Source organism: Carassius auratus, chromosome 2 (assembly GCF_003368295.1).
Source record: "Carassius auratus strain Wakin chromosome 2, ASM336829v1, whole genome shotgun sequence".
Classification (NCBI taxonomy): Eukaryota; Metazoa; Chordata; class Actinopteri; order Cypriniformes; family Cyprinidae; genus Carassius; species Carassius auratus.
Window position 1 is genome coordinate 6,731,764 of NC_039244.1, and position 27,009 is coordinate 6,758,772.

The 27,009-nt window shown below is 37.0% G+C and overlaps 1 protein-coding gene and 1 non-coding gene across 3 annotated transcripts; both read left to right on the top strand.

The window, feature by feature from the left end:
- On the top strand, positions 1-26,975 carry LOC113114376 (CDK5 and ABL1 enzyme substrate 1-like). 2 transcript variants are annotated; one of them, XM_026281300.1, is made up of 10 exons: positions 3-988; positions 13,532-13,603; positions 14,485-14,577; positions 15,737-15,814; positions 19,380-19,485; positions 19,663-19,816; positions 20,133-20,236; positions 21,797-21,903; positions 22,656-22,863; positions 24,681-26,975. In XM_026281300.1, exons 1-10 carry the CDS (start codon positions 438-440, stop codon positions 24,819-24,821), a joined length of 1,614 nt encoding a protein of 537 aa, XP_026137085.1. In that variant the 5' UTR covers positions 3-437; the 3' UTR covers positions 24,822-26,975. The 2 variants fall into 2 exon arrangements, with proteins under 2 accessions (XP_026137093.1, XP_026137085.1); XM_026281308.1 differs by lacking the exon at positions 15,737-15,814 and having other exon boundaries at positions 1-988.
- LOC113041297 (U6atac minor spliceosomal RNA) lies at positions 20,439-20,569 on the top strand. The gene has a single exon (XR_003275375.1). It is a non-coding gene; the product is annotated as a U6atac minor spliceosomal RNA (small nuclear RNA).
- Positions 26,976-27,009: the final 34 nt, after the last annotated feature.

Sequence of the window (27,009 nt, forward strand, 5' to 3'; positions counted from 1 at the left end):
GCGGAACAAAAACGAAGGCAGAGGGTAAAAACACGCAGGCTGTGTTTCAAACCGTAGCGTGCCGCCTAACGTAACGTTACACGGCATTTTTAGCATCGATGGCGTGCTCAGAACCCGGCGTTAGGCTAAAATAAATAAACCACTCTTAGAAATGCTGCCTAGAATTTTGAATTCATTTCCAAAAGCGCTAAAGATGCTGTCTAGTTAGGCGACTCACTAAGTTTTGGAACACGGCCCCATTGTTATGACTTCCCATTGGTCAGACTGCTGCCACAATACTGCACACACGTGACCAGCTTTTCTGTACACACACTCACAGTAAAACACAGCAGCCACTTAAAAGCCAACGCCATGGCTCTTTGACCAGCAATTTCAACCCACATCCAAACATCACTATGAACCCTCTCCGTTGACAAACACGCACTATCCCACGCGTAATGGCGAGCGCGCTGCAGATGAAGCCCTCCAGTCTGGAGCACACACGGAAGCGCGTAATAGATCCACGGCGGAGACAAGCTGCACTCTCATTCCTCAGCAACATCTCCCTGGACGGACGACCCGTGCAGGATGACGGGGAGAATCAGACTGAGGATGAGGATAGTCCTAGGACTAGACAGAGCCTGGTTTCTGCAGTGGGCCAGCATGCATTGGCCGCAGCAGCGAGTCAGGCTCTCGGCAGTGTCCGAGCTGCTGGTTTACTGGTAGGGATCACGGGTCCCAGCTCGGCGGCCGCCGCTGCTGCTGCTGTTGCTGTTGCTCCTCCTCCAGCGTGCGGAGCGGATGCGGAGGAGGATGTGTGCGGCTCTCAGGTGCTCCAGTCCGTGTTCAGCTCCCCCTTTTCAGCAGTGCCACCGGCTACGAGAGGGAGACTTCAGACGTACACTCAGGGAGTCCTGCCTGTGTCCTACGCCAGGCAGTCCAGCCAGAACTACTGCGGTCTAGATGGAGGGCAGATAGCCAACTCTGCCCTGGAACTGCAGAGATCCAGGTAACTGTATGCATTGAGATGAGGTCAGGCCATTAATTATAACAGCACAGTAATATAGGTGCTCCACGAATTATTAACATGCACGTTATTGCATATGCAAATACACCAACAAATCTATTAAACTAAGCACACTTGTATCATTACATTGGTGATGGTGGCTATACATAACTTTAATCAAGTGCTATTAACCAACTAATATCAGGGTGATTTTTAGAGGATGTTTGAAATCACTTCCCAAGTTCACTTACATGATAGCAGAGTAACCACAATAAACAAGTACTGTCTTTCTTTAAAATAAATGCAATTTGGATTGATATTTACTTGTATATTTAATAGAATTACCTTGTTTTTTATGGCATAAGTGTCCAAATAGTTTTGGGGGGCACATGTCTGTTTTTGTATTACACACAATTCTTTAATAATGTTAAATTATAATTTAAAGTAGTAGTACACCAGCAAAGTAGTACTAACGTTTGCATTTACACTGTAAAATTAATACTCTAATGTAAAGACACTTATGGCAATTTTTAAACTTAACAATTCAGACAGAGTACACAGGTCCCACTTTATATTATGTGTCTTTATGGACTTATAGGTCAGTTTTTGGATTAATTGTTTGATACAGTATATTGTTTATGTTCATGATGCATCGCAATTATAGAAGCTGTGAAGTGAGGGAATACCTAGACTTTATTGAAATGGGGGATTATCTGACATTGAACTAATGGCCCCATTAGACACATTAAACACTATCCCTGAAAAAAAAAACTAATCAATAAACTCCATTCAGACTTTTCTACAGTACATCATTCATTAATATCCTAAGTGACCTGCATCCTGAGAATACTGCCGATGACACAGTTTGCATGGGTGAATTTCTCAGTTCATCTAATGTTTGTGCTAACCAATCATTTTAACTACAATTTAAATATCTTTACATTTAATGTCAGACAACTTTATTTAATCACTAATGGTTTTGATGAATCCCGTTCCTCTTTGGCAGCATTTAAAGGAATATTTTCTCATATTCAGAACTGTTACGATGTAAAAATCTAATAATATGGCCCTTAAAACTCTTCAATGCATATTCATCTTCTAAGTGTAACCTCTGAAGGAAAACACACAGCAGCCAGTATCTCTGAAGTACCAGGATAATATGTTAAGCATGGTCATAGTGACAACTGTGTCATATCAGAGATGAGCAGGTGGCAACACTGAAGTGTCTGCCAGGCACATTAGTTTCAATTCCATCCAACATAACCATAACAATTCAATCTCAGCATAACAACCATAGCACTGGTGTCTGTTGTTCTAACTGTTGCTTTAGATGCATGCAAAGCACAACCAAATCTGCAGTCATGAATGTTCGGGTTACAGTATCTTTTACTTTTTCTTTCTAGAATGCATCACACACACATATCTTATGCACCTGTTTTGTGTGCTTTAATGTGAACATATGAACATGCTGTAATATGAGACAGACACCGTGCATGCAAGTTGGGTGTCCTTTGTTCAGTTACTTTGTTTTGGAGCCAGAGAGACAGCAGGGAATGTTTTTGTGAATATAGATACTGTGCTGTATTGCACTTTGGTGCACTTTTGTGCAATGTTTTCTTTTGTAAACGAAAGAGTGAATCAAAAATGGACCTACGACATATTACAGAAAAATTATATTATGCACAACTGTTTTCTCATGACAGTAATTGTTTTTCATTGTGGTACTAACAGGCACTGGACTAAACCAAATTCTTGCTTCATTTCACAGTAATTCTTATGTGTCCTGTTGGTTTATTTGTGCAAGGTACTAAAGGACTTAGAGATGGGTCAGAAAGAAAAAAATACACCTTTTCTTTTAACTTCGAGATGATTTGCCATGTGTCAGTGAGCCATATTTGGTGTATTGTTGCTGATTTTGATAAATCACACACTGTGTTCTTAAAGGCAAAGTGTGTCATTTTTGAGCTACCATGTAATGATTGTTTTTAAACAGGTTTTGTTGTTTACCATTGGTTGATCTAAATGGGTTGTCCCACCGCCAGACTCACTTCATTACTTGAGTGTGTTTACACAGGAATCAACCTACATATAGCTGAAATCCACTGTAAACAAAAATTCATTTTTAAAGGGGTCATGAACTGCCCTTTTTTATAATTATTATTTTGCACTGTTCTTTGAGGTTTTTGAAAATCCAGTGATGTTGGAGCAGTCATTGATGATCATCTGCGGGGGCGGGATTTAGCAACGCTATTACATCATTAAAGGGTTAATTCACCCAAAAATTCTGTCATTAATTACTCTCCCTCATGTCGTTCCAAGCCCATAAGACCTCCATTCATCTTCAGAACACAAATTAAGATATTTTTGATGCATCCGAGAGCTCTATGACCCTCCCATAGACAGACAGGGTACTACCACGATAAAGATCTAGAAACGTAGCAAGCACATCGGTAAGTAATCCATGTGACAACGGGTTCAACCGAGATTTTACAAAGCTACGAGAATACTTTTTGTATGCAAAGAAAACAAAAATAGACTAATAATTTGGGTTCAATGCATCACCTTGCAAACAGCATATGCATTCAGTGGATATTCTCCAAAATGGCGCTGGGTAACAAAAAAATATTCTCGTAGCTTTGTAAAATTACGGTTGAATCACTGACGTTACATGGATTACTTTACCAATGTCCTTGTTATGTTTCTGGACATTGATCATGGTAGTACTCTGGCTGTCTATGGGAGGGTCAGAGGGCTCTCAGATTCCATTAAAATTATCTTAATTTGTGTTCCTAAGTTAATCGAAGGTCTTATGGGTTTGGAACACATGTGGGTGGGTAATTAATGATAGAATAATTTTTTTTTGGGTGAACTATCCCTTTAAGTGGCATATTCCACAACCTATCATTTTGGCAGATTGGCTTCAATATAAGCTGTTTTTGACTAACGAGAAAGTTTTGAGTTCTGACACAAGTACAATGATTTCTTATATGGAATTTTGATTTCTTAATTCTTGACCCCTTTAGTAGACAAAAATGCTATGCTAAAATGCTATGTTCCCTTATATGTGATGATAACCTGTAATTAATAGGTTGTTTTACAGTGAAGTAAATGTACAGTTTTTTTTAATGAAAAAAGTCATTTTAAAATTTACAGCGGAAAACATTTACATTTGGCAGAAAATCCTGAAGTTACGGTTTATTGTCTTTATCAGTTAATTAAATTAGGTTTTTATGTTGCAACTTATGTTGTTAAATCAATGTTTATTGTATTCAGTAAGTGTCGTATGTATTGCCATTATAGTGGTTTTGTATTTTTGTACATGACCCTGTGCAACTTATATTATTTAAATTATTTCAATTTGTGGAAAAGCTAATTGTGATGAGCTTTGATTATACATTGTAACTGTAAATACAAACTGTTAAAGCTAAAATGTTGCTAACTTCTTTTTAAAGTTGAAGTTCTGGCAAATACAGCTGCTATTTTTTTCCCATCAATTTCATCTATTTTTTTTTTAATAGTCAAGAAAGTATTTTAACATTACATATTTTAGCTTTAAACAGTGTACTCGTACTAAATGGGCAGTTGATAAAAACAAAAAAGGCAGGATGCCCAGTTTCTGCCCTGACTTCCTTACCCCCTTCTTCCTTCGCTCCCTGCCTCTGACTTCCACTTCCTCTCCCAGACCCTCTTCATGCATGGTCTGCCACTTTCCTAGCCTGACTACGTCAGACTTCCTACTTCCGCTCAATTTCATTTCGCTTCTGTACTCAGTCTGATACAGCGTCAGAGCTTTCTGTTTGCCACCGGTCTGGAAACGGGTTTTACATTGTAGGTTAGATGCTGAGTCCCAATTCGCCTACTTATACTACGACCTAAAAGTATGTACTTTTTTTGTGAGGGAAAAGTACATGCTTTTGAGTGTGTAGCAAAAGAGTATGCACGCTCTGGGACATACTTCGATGACGTCATGCAACATGAACGAAAACGTGGTTGACTAGTTACGCACACCACAACTGTTAACGTTTCATTCATTCTTTATGTCCAATAAAATTTTATTTACTATTCCCATCATTTTTTCTCATCGTTTTTTTTCACAATACATTTTACTATGTGTGCTTCTACCAAGTTGAGGAGTGAGGAAGCAGGGCTGCGTCGTCGTAGAACCAAACGCAGGTCGTTTGTGAGGCGGCTGGTTCTGACGTTCATGTGCAATGTGTGTAACAAAATAAAATATAACTTTAATTAGGGTTAAACATTTGAATTCTTACACTTAAAAGCTGAGGGCGCATCTCCGCTGCTGCACCGGGCTGCCATGTTTACATCACCACAAAGCCATCGCAAAGCTCCTCCCTCCCGTACGCAATGGGTTGTGGGCAATATTAGCACTTAGAGTGTGCATTGATCTGCACTTCGAATTCTAACCGGAAATAGTAGACCATCCGGGTATCTTTGGAATACTATTTTCAACATACTACGATTTGGGACGTACTAATTCTAGTTTCGCATACTATTTAGGACGGATAGTATGTGAATTGGGACTCAGCAAGAGAAATCGAAAACCGAAACGACCGCGGAAATGGGAAACGAGACGGGATGCAATTCGCTCTGTTATGGAGAACATTCAAGTGTTTAACAACAGGTTTACAGTGGAAGTTCAATCATAGATTTGAGTTTGATGCATGATGTCTGTGCTTCGATGCGACTGTACAGGCGCATAACATACGTCTAACTAAACGTATCTGATTGGCTTACGGGTAACCAATGATTTTTCAGACAAGCGCCCCCTAGCGAGAGAGAAAACACTTCTCTATTATGCCATTCCAGACTCTGTCTACGAAGCAAAGTGAAGTAGCAGAGTCTGGTATTACCAGGCTACCACTTTCCACCAGGAAGATCAAAACCTTTAGATGCTCTGCCAAGAGCAGTCTGTGAAGGGAGACTGTGCATAGTAGTTCTGTAGTAGTCTTTCATGTGCTGACATTTACGCAAACACACCCTATATGATCCTGTTCTTCAGGGCCTTTTGTTAAGCTACAGTCTGAATCAATTGGGTGGCCCAGACAAAAGCTTTATTGCAGCCCTCTCAGGTCTAACTATGTGAAGAGTGTAGTGTTTTATAATTCCTGAATTCTTATGGGAGCCTTTACATCTGTGCAAATAGCCTGTTTCTTTCTAGTGTTTGCTTTAATCTTACCTCACAATTGTCTCAGAGACAACTAAGTAGAGGTTTATAAAAATTACATGGGTTTAGCTGTAATCTATAATATAATGCTGCATTCCATTTTAACGTGGAAAAAAGTAACTATCACACTATGTTATGTAAAATAAGTGTTACATAGTTTTCATTATGGGGATTAGTGTTCAGTAGCCTTTGGTTTTGAATGTGGACCTAATTGACTTTTAATTAGTTTGATCCCAACTTGTGTAACTGTGTTACAGAGCACATTATGTTACAAGGCTTGGAGAAAATGGTTTAAGTCATTATTCTTAATCGACAGGCATCATTTTAAACTTTGACAGCAAAATGGCACCAAATAATATAATAAAAGCACATGGCACATTTTTTATTATTATTTAAAAGATTACTTTAAAGTAGGGGATAACTAATCGTGTTCATATAATTTTTTGGTCCTGTTCATTAAGAAAGTGAAAGTGAATTGACATACAGCCAAGTATGGTGACCCATACTCGGAATTCGTGCACTGCCATTTAACCCATCCAAAGTGCACACACACACAGCAGTGAACACACACACACACTGTGAACGCACACCCGGAGCAGTGGGCAGCCATTTATGCTGTGGCGCCTGGGGAGCAGCTGGGGCAAGAACCGTGAACATTATTTATATGATGTACATTGTCCTGGATATCCTTTTCCCACATATTGGGATATGATTTTTAAGCTTTGCACTTATTTATTCTTAACTAAACATTGACATTTCCTTCAGACTCATTATTGGATATGTTCCATAACCATTGAAACAAGCCATGTTTTGGATAGACCCTATGCTTTTCCTTTTTATTGTGTGGTTAGCTGCTATTGCTGAGAGATTACACTGACATTTTATCTATTCAAGTGAAAAATAAATTAAGCCAGGAGAAGGTTTTAAACCAAACCTTAAAACCTGGTTTGGATGTGGCAGGAATTGCAACCAGGCAAATTCTTGCCAAGATGTGATTAAAAAAAAAAGGCTGCTGTGGCTTGGTGTTCTATTTTTTTCCTGAGACTTTTCAGGAACAAAGGACTTTTAGGGGATTAGATCCCACCGGTTACTTAAAACAATGAAAGGTGGTATTTTAAGGATTGAGAAAGGCAGGCAGATGTGGCAGGAATAGAGTAGGGCATGTATGAGGATACATAGAGTGGAAAATGTCATAATGTGAGATTTAGCTGCTCTTACAATTCAAGTTCATAAACTAGTAACCTCTCATGTTTAGAAAGCTGCTCTATGCATGGAAAGGGCCCAATGCAAGAACTTCTTGGCTTTTACTATTAGTGGATGACTCTTGTAATTCCTGCTGTAGATAAAACGAGAATTAAGTCTTTGCTATAGCCTTGTACATTGAAAAGCCTTTCATAAACATTAGACGTCTTGTGTATTGATGTTTTGACTGAGGTAATTTAATTTGGTCTGGTCATGACCAGTGTTTCTTACCATTCCAGTAGTTTAAACCGCAATCACCCAGAACACACAGTTTTTCATTCACTTCTGTTAGATCAAAGTATCAGACAGCTTTTGAAATTGAGATGTCCTTAAAATAATTTAAAAGGGGTCATGAACTTCTGATGTTTTTGAAATTCATCCCTGTAAGAGTAAAATTCAACAAAGTAGTTTTGTGATGTTTTTGTAATGGAAAAACACAAAGAGCAGAAAAACATGCAAAGTACTTAGATAAGTAGCTTAACTTGTTGATTATTTACTGACTTGACACTAGTTAAACTGAAAAGGAAAACTAGTTTAGTCCGAAATTATGTACTAGACACTGTACACTAATCAATAACACTATACAACATGTACTCTGTTGTATGTATGAGTATATACATTTTACTAGTATCAGTAGTGTAATATGAAAATTTATTTTAGTTTTGGTCACACTGAAGCATTTGCCATTTTCCATTTTAGAAGAAAATTACATTTAAAATGCACCTCATAGCTGCTGCTTTCTTTAATACATTTATCTTCCATGTCGTCGGGAAAGATGTGACTTTGAGCTTTCATAGCTTGAAGCATCACATTCTAGTATTAACATAGAGTATGTTTTGGGCCATGCAATGCGTCCCTTTAACCTGCACTATATGGAAGTTTGTCTTTTTTAGTGCCAATTATTCAGTTTATCTACACAAGCTATATGCAGTTTGAAAGCAGAAAAACCTTAAGATTCAGGGCCCTATAATACACCCGGCATAATGCGAAGCAAGGCACAGCACAAGTGTGTTTGCTAGTTTTAGTCCAGCGCCGTTCGCATTTTCCCGTCCAGCGCCACGTGCATTTGTGCTCATTTGTGTGCTCATGGGCGTGCTGGTCAAAAAAAGAGGTGTGTTCTGGCGCAATGATATTTTAAAGAGCTGAAAATAGACTGCACCATAGACCAACTCAAACCTGGTCTAAAATCTGCCGCAATGTTTTTTCTTTGTTATTTAAAGAGCGTGTTAGTATGGGCAGGTCCGCAACGCACGTACATGCTGCTTATTAAACACAGGGATGCACAGCAGCACACAAACATGCCAAATATTAAAAATTAAAGGATTGCAATACATAATATTTTTTTGCAAGCTAATTAAATATATATACATGCGCATATATATATATATATATATATATATATATATACAGTTGCGATCAAAATTATTCAACCCCCTTGACTTGCAAGACAATTTGCTGTGGAGGATAACATTTTATGAAATCAATTTAACAAAGACATCAGTGAAGTATTAGAGAAAGTTTGTTAATACACTTTTGAGTGATTCTGAGAATGGAAAATTTATGAATCATGATAAAATTCGAATTGGCTCTAAACATTCATGTTCAAAACTATTCAACCCCCTTTGTGCAGAATCTTTTATTCTTTAAAATCTCCAATAAACGCTGTCTTTAAGTGTTTAGAAGCTTCTGTCACCTCTCTACTACAGTCTTGGCCCATTCATCGCCTGAAAAAGCTTCCAGACAGACTGATTATCTTTGGTTTTCACATTGCCACTGCTTTCTTCAAATTCAACCAGATATTTGAAATGAGAATTAAGCCTGGAGACTGAACAGGCCACTTAAGAACATTCTATGACTGATCCCTGAACCAAGCAGAAGTAGATTTGGATGTGTACTTTGGTATGACTGGCCTGCAGGAAAGTCCATTGATCATCAGCTTCAGTTTTTGCACCAAAGGCATCACAATTCTTGTCAAAATGGCCTGACACTTTCAAGAATCCATGATGTCCTTCATACAGTCATGATTTCCACTTCCTTCTACAGTGAAGAAACCCCATAACAGGACTGATCCACCTCCAAGTTTGAGGATGGAGATGGTGTTCTTCTGCTTATGAGCTTTGCCTTTTTTTGCAGCAGACATACCGCTGATCCATGCGTCCAAAAAGTTCAATTTTGTTCACATCACTCCATATAACATTCCTCCAGAGCTCCACAGGTCCACACAAATGAATTTTATCAAGTTCATGTTGTCCTTTGTTCTTCTTGATCAAGAGTGGTATTCTGTAAGATGTCTCAAAATAAAGGCAATACTTGTCTAGTGAACTTCTTACACACTGCTTTGAAATGGTTTTCCTCCTTTCATCGGGTCATCTTGCAAGTCTTTGGCTTAACATTGCAGATTTTTCTCAGTTGCTCTGATTAAACATTTTATGATATTGTGCTTTTCCTCCACAACCTCCTTTAAGCTAAGGAATAAGGCTGAGAGCTGTGTCTCTAGGAACTTTCAATGTCTTGGAAATCTTCAGATAGCCTTAGCCTTTCTAAAGTACTACGATATTTATTCTCTTTAGCTTTTGTGAGATCTCTGTTGAAATTTTTGCTACTCAACTTCTACACATGCATGGGCCAAACTGTATGTGTAACGGCTCAAGCTAATTCTGTTTTTAATAGAGTTTCTAAAAGCTTAATTGTGTTTTGAGATTGTTTTATTCCCCACCATGCAAATAAGTGATTTAAAAACAGCAATGTTGTATAGGGGTTGAATATTTATGACATAGCAGTATTATTAAAAAAATCTTATAACTCAAAAGTATTACATTATATATTGACAATATCACTTTTAATATGCCAGTGAACTGTTACAGATAAAATTTTTATTTTATCCTGGATCTTCAGAAAAGCTTGTATTTGTAAAGTACTGCAGTCTCTAGGGCAGTGGTTCCCAACCTTTTTCAACTCGCGGCCCACACAACCAAACACATATGTTTGCGCGGCCCACTTCAAAAAAATTAACTGACCCCGCTATTGTTGGGTTAATAACTTAGTACTCAGAAGCTAGATTTTAAACTATATTTATTGAATAAACTAGGGCTGTGCGATATGGACAAAAAAAAAAAACTATCGCGATTTTTTTGATCAATTTTGCAATTGTGCTTTTACAGTCATAAATGCAGTCAGGATTAATTTGAAACATATTTCCAAAAGAAAACCAATCAGAGCTTTATCAAAAAGTTGTAACATCTCTAGAACAGACATAAGTCAAAATTATCACTATAGTGAAGATGTAAAAAAATGTATAGACTTGTGGCAAAAAAAAAAAAAAAAAAAAAAAATCCTGTATACAGGGACTTTTTTTCTTTTTTGCCATGCATTGTTCATAGAGCTCATTAATTGTAGCGGTGCCTCAGGTGTTTGCAGTGTGTATACAGTATGTGTATGCGGTCAGCAGTGAGAGCGCATAAATATAACGCGAAAGCACATTAAAATAATGCACGAGTGCGAATCTCTCTGTTCGCAGCAGATTTCCTTTGCTCTGTCACAAAACCGGTCGTGCTTGCTCAGATACACGCTGCTTTGCGAGGAGAGAGTGTGCACACTTAAAACGTGTCTCTCTCACTTAAACTGCATCCTGTTCACTAACAAATTCACTCTGTGCTCATGTGTTAGACATGAATTATTTTCGCACGTTTTTATTTCTAGCCTTTTACCGCAGTGAGAACGCTCTGATCCGTCAACATTGGCTCAGAAAAAAGGCGCATCACAGACAGTGTGTGAACCTGGAGTTAGGCATATGCGCACGCTCAAATCGTGATTTTAGGACGTTTTCTTTTAATCGCACAGCCCTAGAATGGACTGGAAATGAACAGAAAATAATTGGCGGCCCACCTGCAATACCAGCCGCGGACCACAGGTTGAAAACCACTGCTCTAGGGGGTTGAGTAATTTTGATGGCAACTATATATATATATATATATATATATATATGCCTTCATGTCATAATGGATAGTCATCGCATGTGTCAGAATTACGCTATCTATTTGCTCGCACACGAACAGCTCCGTTTCATCTCGGAGACTCGTTCTGTCTTTGTGCTTGCCAAATTCCACCGTGTAATTAACAAATCCGTCATGGCACGAGCGCAACTGGCTCTTAAAGGGAATGGAAGATGAGACTCTGATTGGTTTATTGCACGTTACGCCCAAAAAACACCCATTACTCATAGAATAGAGACAACAAATTTAGACCATGTGCCCGGGCGCACCAACCGTTTTTCTGTCGTTAAAATAGCAAAAGTTTATTTGGACACGCCCTGAGTTTACCTGCGCTGTGCGCTTTACACTTTGTGTTTAGATCGTTAAAATAAGGCCCTATATCTCTGAAATCCATTTTCCAATCAATAAATTAACCCTACAGTGGAAAAATACTTTGAAAAGGTAAAAAAAGCAGATTTTTGGGCAAGAGATAAACCTCATCGAAAGTTTCCGGTGCAAGGATCCAGTAAGTGAATACATTCAGGTAGTCAGTTTATAACAGCACTAATGCAAAGAAAACCTGGTCGATTACATCAGAGATGGCGGAGAGAATAGTGACTCAAGTCCAGATTTCAGTATATTATTCATTTCGATGTGTATTTGGCTTCAAAGCTCAACCTCTCTAATTTTCTGTAATTATTTCGGAGCAGCCCAAGCTGTTTCTGATTGTTCTGTGTGAAATGCGATCTGAACGGCAGCTCAAATCACCCAACTGATGCATGAGCATATTATACGCAAACTACATCGCTTTTATAAAGAAAACCAGGGTCTCGCTAGTGGTAGTAGTTATGATGGATTATGATTGTAATCAAAGTAAAGACAATGACACAAGAGTTGTACATTAGGCATGCATGAGTCTGTTATTATTGATGTATGAACAAACCACTTAACCACTATCACTTTGGCAGTATGCAGTATTTTTGTGACTTGACTGCACGGACACTATTGGATGAGAACTGAACTCAGCTTCATGATGACACCATCCAGTTTTATCCAGAGCTGCTTTATAGATTAATTAAACTCATTCCATAATTGATGGACAAAATTACTGAATTGAACTGAATTAATAATGAACTTATCATTGTAAAACTGTGTGAAACAACCTGTATTGTATATAGGGCTATATAAATAATAGTTACTTGACTTAAATTGAAAGAAGAATGAGCTTGAATGAACACTACAGACAGTGTATATTTGCAGTGGTCACACTCTTATCAGGTGTCTGTTATTGGTCTGATTTCAGAGTTTATTTGGCAGGAACACAAGCATTCAGGTCTTTGTAACAAGGCCATGCTTGACCTGCTTTTCAGTGCTGCTCTCTGCTCTTTAAAAGCATATATGAAGAACTTGAGCTTAGAATGTGTGAACATAGAGGAAAACCATCTTATGATAATGTCTTGAAATAGAAACAAGTGTTACTTAATGAGGCTTTTTCTCAATCTTCCTGGTGTTTGGTACCTTATGAACAATCTAATAGATGTTCGACATTACCTCAGTTTGTGAGAAGGAATGTGTTATGCGAAAGTGTATCTGAGCCGTGACTTATCCTCTTACAGAGGCTTGTTTCTGGAACATTCTGTGTGTGATATAATAGTACATCAGGAAAATAACAAAGTCAAACACTTGTGCTGCAACAGGTTTGGTATTGATGTGAAACTTTAACCTGAATTTAAAATAATTCTTTAAAGCTCACAATGTTGTGCGCTAATTCAAGCTTTGTTTGGTAATGTACTAAATCATAAGTTGCTTACATGTTTGACACAATTGATGGTGTGCGAAATGCTGCAGTTGCTATTTTTGTACATAAGCCTATTGTGTGGTAAAAAAAAAAAAAAAAAAAAAAAAAAAAAAAAAACTAGCAAACTGATTAATTGAGTAAGTGTGCTGATCATGGCACATGTAAAACTGCCATTCAGACTGACATACAGTCTTGGTTGCAACATTCCCATTTCTCATTCCCTTACAAGTAGCTAAATTTGCACACATTTATGGTATTCGAGGAATAAAACAAATGTGAATTTACTAAAAGTTTACGACTGTAATTTTAATAAATGGAGCATCACAACATCTTACCTTATTGTTCATTTGCAGGCGAAGACTAATATCCCAGCGTTCCTCACTGGAGACTCTGGAGGATATTGAGGAGAACGCCCCTCTACGCAGGTATTACCAGTAGAACCATAATTGTTCTCTGCAGAAACTTTTCAATGGCCAGAGGCGTTACTTCGTACATGGGTGATTCTGACAGATTGTGATAAATGATTGCTTAGGTAGCCCATCTAATTGTTCATTCAGATAACATTGTGTAAACTTTTTTACTTTAAAAGTGATTTATTAAAAGTAGGGATCCACAATAAATATCAGCCGATATTTAATGTGCATCTTTACAGAATTGCTGGTTCTGTAATCAGCTGTAAATCTCTACATGTGTGACTACATGTGGAGGAGCATAGAGCCGTTATTCACTAACGAGCTGCACCAAGCCACGATCATATTTTGCGCATGTTTTGGCAACTTGTCAGTAAACAACATCTCAACATCAAGTGAAATCACGCACGTGTAGAGATTTACCGCTGATTACAGAACCACCTTTACTGACAAGATAAGCATTAAATATTGGCCGATATTTATTGTGCATCCCTAATTATAAGTAATTTTAGGGATGTTCGGTATGATTTCGCACCTATTTCTTTTACTCTTTAACAAGACTGGTCTCTTCAGACATATTCTGGCTTATTAGAAGTACTAAAGACTTTTTTTTAAGAGAGTAGAACAACCGCAAGTGTAAGAAAAACACATGAAGTCAGAAGTCAAGTTAAATTATTTTTTGACAGCTCTTTTCACAATACACATTGTTTCAAAGCAAATTTACAGCTTGACATTTTTTACAGTGAAATTTATAGAATATCTTAGTTTCTTCATGCTTTCTAGTCATAGAGTTTTACATTTAGCAGATATTCGCCATATAGGGTGTATATATTATCAATAGAATATCAGTATTGTTTTTTAAATGAACAGTGTTGACTCTGCTTTGCTTCATTTAGATGCCGAACTTTATCTGGTTCACCCCGACCAAAGAGTTTCAAGAAGGTCCACTTCATCAAAAACCTAAGACAACATGATATGCGCAATGGAAGGTATGCTCACATCTACCCAACAGCCCACACACAGAAATCCTGTAGAGAACAGCACCCACACGTCAAGTGTTTCTGCAAAAGACTCCCCCTGAATTTATTCCAGTAGTTCTCCTGAATTGATTATAGATTTTCCTGCTTTTCAGGTATTTACTTTTTTAATTAATTAATGTATTTATTTATAACTTTTGAAATTAAATTTGCAAAATGATTTCCCTTTTCGATGGAATATTTCCAGTATAAATGTGAATATAACAACCACCATATTTCTTCCAGTACTATAAGGTCATGACATTTGAATATGTCATACATTTTCTTTTCATTTCGTTTTAAAAACATGGCCAGTTGAGGTTGTAGAAACTGGAAAAGGCCAATATGTTTTTTGTTACTTTCATGCAGATGTTCATCAGTGTGTGTTTGGGATATTTTTATACCTAAATGACCCTCTAGTCTTTTAAATTGATAGTAGGAGACAGAGCAGACACTCCCTGAAACCCAAACATTTGAGGCATGTTATTAGTGTTGTTGTTTTTTTTTTGTATATTTGTATAAATATAATTGATTATAGATTGCTTGCCAGATGCTGTCTTTTATCTGAATGGGAATGAGTGTGTTAGAAAACAAGAATTGTTTTTCCTTTAGGCTTTTGAGAAAATCCATAAAATACACACATTTGCAGTCTTCCAATGAAATCGCTGACCTTTGTTTTGTAAAGCTAACTGCAGTGTTTGATGTGCCAGAAAGGAGAAAAAAAATGTTTTTTGGGGGGCTGTACTTTGATCCAACATTTTGTTTATTTTGTGCTTTAGATCAGTTATTAGCTGTCCATGAACTTCTGAAGAAAATAGGACTTGAAAAGCCTTGGCAGAATATTTCATTCTTAAATCCTTTGTTTATAAACATGGTCGCTTCTCAGTGGTCTCAGTCAGTTTTGAATTTACTTCAAAGATTGTTTTTACAGGCAATTTGCCTTTCTTTTTTTATTTCTGCTTCTATTCTTTCAGATACATTCCCACATTATATTTATATATATATTTATGACATAGGCCTACTTTTTCATCTAAGTTATTTACTGTGTATCTCTTCATCTTTGCCTGTGGTCCTGACCTCTATATTGACAGAGTTCACTTCAATTAGTTTATGTATCATTTTGTCTTTATAGGATAGTCCTTATCAGTGGCAGAAGATCCTTCTATAGTGTTTTTTCTGTCCTGCCCTATCGAGATTGTAGCCAAACAGGGTATGTATTCTTCAGCATGTAAACGTTCTCTTCATCATCCTCCTTTTTATCCCATCACTTTTCCCATCCTCCCATTTCATTTTATTATAATATTTTTCCTGGCCATACGGAATAGGAATGGGTCCAAAAATACACATTTAGTGTCTTAAAGTAAGTTTAAATCTATTATTTGAATGTTTTATCAAAGAGACCTTGATTATTCACTAGTTTTTAGACCCTGTGCACAGATCATTTGTAAAAGTTTTGTATCATGCATAGCTGTCCAGATTTTTCTGTTAATTGTAATTTCAATTCACTAAGACTGACCAACAAGCTTGAGCATGCTTTATATAGACCTCACACTTGACTGTACAGTTTTTTTTTTAGAACAGGTTTTTTTATTATCCTGGATCTGCAGCTGTACCGCTATTTTTTTAAATATATATTTAACAAACTTTTCATCTACCTTGATATCTAACTTCTAATGGGACATTTTTCTTACCTGTGCATTGGCATTGCCTGCTTTCCCATTGTTTAAGGCTGAAGCTTGCAATTTATTTCTGTAATATATAAAATGGTTTCTCCTGTCACAGTTAAAATGCAGAGACAGCTGTAAATAAGCCATTTGTAGGTCTGTAGTGAGAGCTACAATTGTATGTTTGTTTAAATATATTGGAGAACCACAGCTCAGCTAATGGTGTTAATTTAAGACAGAAACTTGTAAGAAAACAGCTACTTCCATTTAGTGATTCCAATTTAGCTTTAAAGTTTAAAATTGAGGCTGACTTAAATTTCTGTTTACGGAGCATATGAGTGGAAACGCTTGGGTCGTTGGCTTGTTTTTAATGATAGTAACTTGAGGGAGTCTGCATCATTGGATTTGTTACTATCTGGGATTTGGCTCCATTGGGGAATATGTAGACCTTGAGTCCTGCTGTATCTGCATCCATATATTTTTATTAATAATGAATTACTGCGTAATGTTTTCTTTTCACAATTATATTCACTACACACACAAAAATAATAATAATAATATTAATGCTTTAACAGAAACAGCATGCAAATAATTTGTGATACAAATTGTGATTAACTGGACAAAGGGCATTCCATTCAAACGTCCTTTTTATGGCTACACTTGCATTTATTGAGGTACTTTGGAAAGTTGATAAAATCCTTGTATAGATAAAAGCCTCTCTGTATTATGGTATATGGATCAATTCAGTGGAGTCCAAAAGTTTTAGATCCCAAGTGAAAATGCATTACCGTATTTTCCGGACTATAAGTCACACTTTTTTTCATAGTTTGGCTGGTCCTGTGACTTATAGTCAGATGTGACTTATTTATCAAAATTAATTTGACATGAACCAAGAGAAAACATTACCGTCTACAACCACGAGAGGGCGCTCTATGCTGCTCAGTGCTCCTGTAGTCTACACTAAAAACATAGAGCGCCCTCTCGCGGCTGTAGACGGTAATGTTTTCTCTCGGTTCTCGGTTCTAAATAAATGCAACTTATAGTCCAGTGCGACTTATATATGTTTTTTCCTTGTCAGGACGTATTTTTGGACTGATGCGACTTATACTCAGGTGCGATTTATAATCCGAAAAATATGGTAGTTTGCAGTATTCTAATTTAATATGAATGTATTAAATTAGTTTTTGATCAGAATGTAGGCAGATTTGCTTAATTGATTGATTAAATTTGACCTTGAAATGCTGAATGCTTCTTTGTTTTCAATGCGGTCTCCAACATTTGGACCCCCTTGTATATGGTATTATATAACTGAGGCTGGTTAGTTATGCATTCAGTATGATGAATAGCCCATGGCAATATTCAGCATGATTTATTCCATTGATGTTTTGGCTTGGCTGATTGGAAATAAAGTGCACAGAATTGACAGAACAATCTAAGTGGGGTTGTCCTGGATATAGTGCCAATTTTATGGACATGTTCTGCTTGCATCAGCACCACCAGTGGCCGAGGAGTGTTAGATGCATGTGTATTCCAGATCGAGTGCTAAAAAACTAAAACATACACAAGTTTTATGTCAGCAGACTGAAGGAATGAGTCTTGTTAACTGATAATTAGCTATGGGACAGAAGAGAATGTGTCTCATCCACAATGGACCTAGGAGTTGCCATGGACTCCTCCTGAAAATCAGGTTTTGTTTTTAAATATTTATATCGAAACTCCCAAGGGCACCTGTTCTTGTTAGTTCTTGCCTAATGCTTTTCCATTCACCAAGCTGTTTGAAAGGCTCCTGCGCTTATTACCTACAACTGCTGTCTATCCTCAGGGGATCTGAGATTATTGATGCATCGCTAAACATCTCACAAATACTCTGTGCTAATGTGAAGTTCTGTCTGTTACCTACTAATAAGACTCTGCTTCTAAGTCTGCACATGAATATTTTAGCTATGCTTTTTATTATTATTATTTTTGAGGTTTACATGGTTCCAAATTAAAGTGGCCACCGTGCCTGGCAAGTTGGTCTTTCACGTCAGTGTTTAATTTTGTGTTTTGTTTCTCCTAATCCTTTATGCACTGACAAAATGTCAACATTATGTACAGATGCTCTAGATAATATTGTTTGTTCTTCTGCTTCATATCGTCACATATCATCAAATAATCCTTAAATCCTTTAGAATACTGCAAACAAATCATGATGATAGTAGAATTACTTTAGATAAATAAGTTGCAGCAACGAGCAAAACTTGTTGATTTGTTAAATGACTAAAACACTTTTTTTTCTTTAACATAACTGTGACTTATGGGTGCTATTAACAGCTTTATAGACACTTGTTTGTTTTTTGAGGCCCTTATTTTTGAGCTATGTGAAGATAACAGAAGGCTAAATAGTGTTAAATAATAAAGTTCCATAAATAATAAAGTAACCAGGGTTATTTTAGTACAGTTTAATTGATTTTTAAATGGTTTTTGTTAATTTTTTTTAAATTAGATTTTATTTTCTGATTTCATTTTAATTGTAAAGTTTTCGTAATTTAATTTAATATAATAATAATAACCCACATGTCTTGAATGGAACATAATGGTTTGAAATTTAACACAGCTGTGATGCAATCTTAAAAACAGCATCTTACCTTACCTTAAAGAATTCCCTGAATTCCTCCAGTCATGTGAGAATTAGTTTATTTGATTATTCCTGGACCCTGGAAATAACCTATATATGCTATATTAGCCATCCATCCATCCATTCACCTTGAGTCTTAGGGCATGAGACAATAATATTGCAATTCATTTTTTACCCCATTTCTTTGTTGTTGTACCAGTTTGATTTTATGATGCACTTAATTAAATTATAATTTTAGTGTATAAACATTGTTGTGTATACGATTTGGTTTAAAAACAACACCAATAAAACCCATTTTCTTCCTCTTAAAACCAAACATTTAAAATGTTACATGCAGTTTTAAATGCTTCTGAAGCTGAATTAAAAATAATGTATAGCCAAGCAGTGAGCACAGCAGGTTATTGTGTCAAATGGTGTAGCAGCAGGTGAAGCATGTTTGCCACTGCAGACTGCTGTCCATGGAGGGGCTCTGAGATGTGCTCTTGCCCCAGCAGGGATGTGAAGGCAGAAAGCGGACGCCAGCGACACCCCTCGGGTGGCGTGAGTGCCAAGGAGATGGTGATCGGCCTGGAGGGTGTTGAACTGGGTGCAGATGGCAAGGTGAGAGTAAAAATAATTTAGTTTTTAGTGTTGTTGATTACAGATATTTAACTTTTTTATTACAATGTCTGTACAATCTCTGTTTTCACCTTCTTTTCTCATGCATGTACATGCATTTTATGACCATCTTTAACCTTGATGAGTATTTGACTACAGTTTCTGTAAATCTCCTCATAGACCGTGTCATACACACAGTTCCTGTATCCAACCAATGTCCTGGGTCGTCGAAACACCATCGACTCCACGTCGTCTTTCTCTCAGTCTCGCAATGCAAGCCACCGCAGCCTCAGCCTGGCACGTGCCAACAGTAACCAGAGTAGCCTTGATACCGGTGCGTGTGCCAATAGCTTGTCATGGCTCTTTCATTTTCCCTCAATCTCCCTAATATGTCCCGACAAGGGGCCGTTTGTTTGGTTTTAATGAGCATTTTGGTAAGACCTCTGTTTAATAATGTGCTTTTTATTAAGCTGCCTTGAGCAAGGTCATAAACTTCTTGATACAAAATGCTTATCATACAATTGTTACATAATGTTGTTCTAAATGTAGAACTACATATTTATTAAGTAGTGTATTTGTTTTGAGTACTACGTGATCTCATGACATAAAATTTGTTTATTTGTCCTCTCTCGCCCTCTCTTTTCTCATAGGGAATGAAGTGGGAGATTTCAGGGAGTACGACCCAAATCTTTTGGATGACCCGCAATGGCCATGTGGAAAGCACAAAAGAGTGCTTATCTTTCCTTCATACATGGTGAGTTATCACGTAGCACAATGCCAGTCTTGACTGATTCACAGGTGAAAATTGTTTCAAATCTGTGTGTATTTAGTGGAAAATAGCTCTTTTTATAGCTTAAGACAAGGGTTTTCTAAAGTTGCAATTAAATATGATAATTTAAATATGATTATCCCCAAATATGATGATATATAAATATATATATATATGAAAGTTGTATGTGTTGTATGAAAGGAGAGAAGGTTAGCACTCCCCTTGACAAGAGAAGAATGGAAGAGGTCCTAGTTACCTTCAAGGGTTATATATAGGGTTTATATATATATATATGTATATATATATATATAATTTTTTTATATAGATTTACAATTATTTTTATTTAACTTCTTTATTTCAGATTTTTCTAATCAGGATACATGATAAATAGAAACAAATGTTGATATAAATTAAGAGTATAGAAATACTAGATGAATATAGATAACATAGCTGAGAAAAGATGGTATTTTAATGTGAATTTGGTGTAAATAGTACGTTTATTTTGGGATAGCTGACTTTTAATCGCGGCATTCTGTATCTTAACAGATCTGAGCACAGTTTGAGACAGCTGAGATCTTATCTGAAACTAGACTTTTTCTCAAGAGAAAAACATTTGAGAAGAAAGAGACTTTAAGAAATAATTGAGATATAAAGTTATTTTATGAGATCTTCATTTTCCGTGGAGTATGTTTTAAAAAAAAAGACAGGTCATGCTACTTGTCACTCAGTGATTTGACCCTAATTGTTCACTGTTACAGGCACATTTACAGGGTGAACTTAGATCCCTAGATGTCAGTTAATTAGTAACGAACATTGTGTAGCAGCAATACCAGACTTGTGACCTTGAAAAATGCTTGTCTTACTTCCAAACACTGGAAGAAACACTATGCCTTTGTATGTCTTCATCATTTATTATTTATTTGTTATGTATCCTCTCTTTTATGTTTATGGCAACTGTAATTACTGTATTACTGTAATTTCAAATAGAAGCTAGCGTTTGAAAGTGATTTTACATGCTTACAAAACAGAACACTATGTTAATTTCCTATTCAGCTCTGTTTATGTTTTTGCATTGTGTAGTAGACAGGGATTTGAACTCAAAAACTCGGTTCAGGAGACGGCCTTCCTCTTCCTTCTGTTGGTTATTTAATGCTTGTAACAATCGCTATTGTGTTTTTTGAAGGAAAGTTACCAGCAAGAATGTATAAAGGAATTTCCTCGCAGTTCCCATGCATATTATTTCTGGATAAAAGAAGCCCCGAACATTTGTATCATTATCTCATACAGTATATGCATGCAACAGTGAACATTCATTATTTTTATTCCATGATTGTATTTGAAAAATTGGAAGTTATGATTATTATAAGAATTAAAGTGTAACTTTAGAAGCATGATTGAGCATGGAAATCTGCAAACCGTTCCCAGAACAGAATACATTTCCCATGCTTTGTAACCTTGGCAAATGTTTGAGTGACCCATTGGAAAACCGTGTGATATGTGTGTACTCATATGTATGTCTCAATGAATATTTACTCTTTATTCCAGACCACAGTCATCGAGTATGTCAAACCCTCTGATCTCAAGAAAGGCATGAATGAGACTTTTAAGGAGAAGTTTCCTCATATTCGTCTAACACTGAGCAAGATCAGAAGGTAAGGATGTTGGTATCTGGTACCTCTTATGATTGTTTTATGTTGGTAAAGCAGTCTACATGCTAACATTTAACGCCAAGTATTAAAATTTGGCAGTGATGTACACAAAACCCTTGCATCACAACAGCAGTTTTTTTTTTTTTTTTATCTAGATAATATTATTGTGACATATTGTTTTGAGATGGCTGTTGTGAAGAGCCATTTAATGAGAAACATGTTTTTCACACAAATTAATTTCATATATATATTTTTTCATGACAATATTATATCTGGAAATGCAAAAAGTTAGGAAGTTAATAATATTTATAGTCATCAATAAAATATTTATCCGTTTTTTAATGTGTTTAATAAACCTGTCAAATAATGTCTTAATTGTACTACAATATCTGAAACAACCAAATGTTGTTTCCTGACATTCAATCAGGATTTAATCCTACAGGTTGTAATAATTTTCAGAGTTAAGATTGGTTGTAATTTGGAATCAAACCAAACATGGCCAAGTTTTTCACATACTGCAAGTGTGAAGACCAAGAGTTGTTGCCAGAAAAACAAAGCAGGTTGTTGTTTTTATAAACCAGCTCTTGATTTCTTATGGGCCACTAAGCAGAAAGTGTAGAATGAACTGAGTGATGTCAAGAGTTTCAGCTAATTGTTTTTGATTTATTCACTGCCCTTTTGTAGAAGTACTTGTGACAAGGCTTTTAAAAATAACTTGAGTACTGATGTATGTTGCCTTATGTATTGTGTTCTAGCCTGAAGAGAGAGATCCGTAAACTAGCTCAGGAGGAGTGCGGCTATGAGGAGTCCACGGTAGCCATGGCCTTCGTTTACTTTGAGAAGCTGGTGCTCCAGGGTAAACTCAACAAACAGAACCGCAAACTCTGTGCGGGTGCCTGCGTCCTCCTCGCGGCCAAGATCGGAGGAGACCTAAAGAAACATGAAGTCAAGCTTCTGATTGATGTGAGATTATCTTTGCACACTGACACACTCCTTGCTTGAAGATCCCAAAGTGTGGGCTTGCAACCACAGCTACTAAATAGATGTTATTTACTCAGCTGTCTCTGAATAACAAACGTAGCTAAAATGACACATCTGGGAATGAAAATAGACAATAGTTGTGTTTCTATTACCCTTTAAATTGCGTGAATTGAAATTGCGAATTGAAAATACACCTGAAGGAAATGCGTAAATTTAGCAAAAACACCTATATATCGCTTGCTTGAGGTGGTTTTTCATGCAATGCAAAAAAGGAACAATTCGCAAAATTGCAATGGAAAGTTTTTTCCGCATTAACAGGTCACGCGTACGTAAAAAGTCATATCATCATTCCTCAGTGTACTATAACCTCCAAGAAACACTTCACTTGAGACCCGCAGTGACGGATTGATTGACAGCTGCTGTCAGAGTCTCTTAAGTGGAGAGTGACTGTAGTGACACAAGTAGCTTTGCAACAAAGCGTTCATTTGAAGTAGAGGACTTTTCTCGCCCACCTTCACCTGAAGTGGAGGATGCTGAGGTGTCTATGGAGACCGGGCAAGGGCCTGAGCCATATCAATTCGAGCCGCTGGCTCAAACTGCAGTCTTAACTCCCACATCGCGATCGGCACTGCATCACTTTTGCAGCGCAAGCTTTGTGGAGAAGCCCATTTCCACCTCCATCGCGATGGAGAAGCAATCCCATGTAAAATGCAGTTTGCACACTCCAGCTCTAGGCGGGAACTCGCGGTCTTCCAGGCCAAGTGCATGCAACCATATGTGCCTAACTTTCAAGTCTGCTGGAAAACTATGCAGTCCAGCAGTGCTGTTGCAACCAGCAGCACTACACCTACGTACCATCCTGACCACTGTAAATAAATCTACGCTAACTTGAAGCTATCCAAACTGATGCAATACTATGCTACTAATTAACTATGCTTCTAACAATACTAACGTTACACTAAAAACTATGCTAATGAACTACATTGGCTACACAAAATAATCCAGATAACTATATAAATGCTGTGCTAAATAGATGCTAAAATACTCTATCCTGATCGTTTTCAATACTCGCAATTCCAACTCCCGACTCACTGCAGTGATTTTGACGTAACAAGATGGTTTTATACTGCCAAGGGCGAGGTAGCTCGTACCAAGGGCGTGGTGAGCTGGAAACTGCTTACTTCACGTACCACCGCAAACATCCAATAGGAAAAATCAACTGCAGTAGCCACCGTTCAACCTGAAGAGGGCAGCACTCAGATGTTTTTACACCATATATTGTAGAATTAAAACACTTTATACTCAAATGTCAAAAAAGTTACTCGAATCAATGAACAGCACTAATAAAGCCCCATTCTTACAGATCATTAACAAAAACAAAAGTTGGTTTAGGGTTTAGTTACTCTTTAATGCTTGTGTTACCAGTTGCACCACAGCATGTCCCAGAAGCTGCTCTCCGTGCTGCTTCTTTCAAGATACACGCATATGCCTCCTTCGATTAAATATAATGACTACTGTAGTGCAGTTACCATGACTTATCGTGAGAGGAAAAGATTATGTTTCAGTCGCATAACATCAGTTAATGGAAACACCATCATTTCGCAATACTTTTTTTGTCGACATTTATAAAATATTGCTAAAAAAATTTGTGCAAATTTGTAATGTGAACACGCCTAATGTAACAAATATTAGCATTCTTTAAGTCTCATTACTCTGTATTTTTTGGATGTTTCTGCGATGTGTAATGATTTCCTTCGATTGCTGTTATATAACAAGAACTCTGATCTCTTTCCTTTTAGAAACTGGAGGAGAGGTTTAGGGTGAACCGCCGAGAGCTGATCGCCTTTGAGTTCCCTGTTCTGGTGGCTCTAGAGTTCAACCTACATCTCCCAGAGCATGAAGTCATGCCCCATTATAGACGCCTTCTGCAAAACTCCTAGCGACAGCCCCCATCAGGGGAGTCCTCCTTCTCTCCTGATCTTCTTACCCCAGAAACCCCCTATGCACATCGCCAACGTCCACTATCATCTCCAGATATTGGAATGAAGACACTATTTCACAGTTCTCTTTTCAGCCAAAGTGACAACTCTATATTGAACGTTTGTTTCCACTGTAAGAAGCTACATTCTAAAGGGAATACCTTTTCCTGGACTGTTGATTCCTCAGTTTACTGAGGACGTTTTAAACCGTTTATTTGTTCTCCTGCTTCCAGGGTGTAAGTGTTAAAGCTCAAGTGTTAAAACGAATAGTGAAAATTCTGTCATTTTTTGCTGATCCCCATTTTATTCTAAACTATTATGTTGATATTTGTTCCATGAAACACAAAAGGAAAACTTTTGATCAACCTTCATGCTTGCTCTTTTATGTACATTTACAGTTCATATTGATGATTATCAAGCTCCAAAAACAAACCATAAGATCACAAAATTGGTCCAATCAACTTGTGCTCTACTTTAGAAGACTTCTGAAGCCATATAATAACTTTTTGCAGGATAATACTATTATTTCAAAGGGATGGTTTACCAAAAGGAAAATCATTCCAAACCTGTATGACTTTGTCTTCTGCAGAACACAACAGAAGATTTTGTCCATACATTGAAAGCCAGTGGGGTCCAAGAAATTATATTTTTCTTTCAATATCAACTTTTGTGTTCCAAAGAGAAAGGAAATTCATCCAGGTTTGAAATGACAAGAGGGTCAGTGGATGATCCCATTAATCACTATTTACTGAAAAAAACATTCACCTTCACCAAAACATTGAATTATTCATTGTGTTCCATGAAAAAAAAAAAAGAACAGTATGGAGGTCGTAAAAACGTTGAGTGAAATCAGACGAGGGTGAGCAAATCATGACATAAAGTTTATTGTTTGACTTATTACAAATACTGGCCATTTCTTTCAAGTTTGAACTGTTTCATTTTGCATTCTTTCCAGAGGTTACAGTATTCCTGTATTTTTCCATTCTTCTTCACATCTTCCTTAATTCCAAAGTTTGACACTCTGCCAAATTTCTCTGCACTCGATCACTCTCGGTTGAAAGCCTTAAAAAAAAGAGTCAAATGCTCCTGAACACTCGCAAGTATGTGACTGTTTCTCGATGACATTCTCTTTATGGACTACAAGTGCACTTTTCAGGTCTCATCATGTATGGCAGACCTTTATGGCATCTGCAGAAGCTGTAGTTGGAGGGGTTTTCATCTCATTGCCCATTTCATTTAATTTAATTTCAGTAGTCAGCAGTCCCTCTGTTAGTGTAAGCAAAAATATATTGCGGTCCATAAAAGCGACATCTCTAGTGGGACTTTTATACAGTTCTTAAGGGGTACATTGTACATCAATGTACCCCTGTCAATGTTTTTTTTTTTACCTTATCTTTCTGTGTTGACTTTGACAGTGGTGTGGCTTGCTGCACTCATGGTTACTGTGTTCGTGCTCTATGTTAGAGTGGATTCTGAGCACATTTGTAGTGCTACACTGTATGAAGCAACATCAGGTCATACCGCTGATAATCAACAGCATTTTCCCTAACTAGGCTCAAAAATCTGTATGACTAATATGCTAAGGTGTTGACTAATGCATGTACACCAAAGCAGTGTTAAACTTTTGAGCGTTTCAATTGTAAACGCTTCTTTTGGAAAATGTTTGATTTGAAATGTTCCATTTCTTCTGAACCAGATGTTTTCTATCACCATTGGTGGTATAGAATTGTGTGTAAGCTGAATTTTCTCTCACAGCGCACAGACTGTGTTACTACATTCATAATCCAGTTTTTAAATGTGTAAAGTGTATAACGTTCAATATGCACTACTCTGTTCCATAAATCATTTATATAAACAAAAGTTAGAGATTTATGCAAAATAAAATCAGTTGAGAAGTATCTAATAGCAGAAGGAGTTAGAAGAGTAATGGCAAACCTGCATTTAACCATTAAATTCTAAAATGAATAATGAATGTGAAGAGTTTGGCCTTGTGAAATGCACTTTAGGATTTGTTAGCAAGTGACTGGGATGCCCAGATGAAACATTTGTACAATGCAGATACATTTGTGTAAATATGCTGCTTTGCTTGTTCAATAAAAAGCTAAATTTAGAAAATGTTTGCCTTCAGATATTTGATTTTATATAAGGT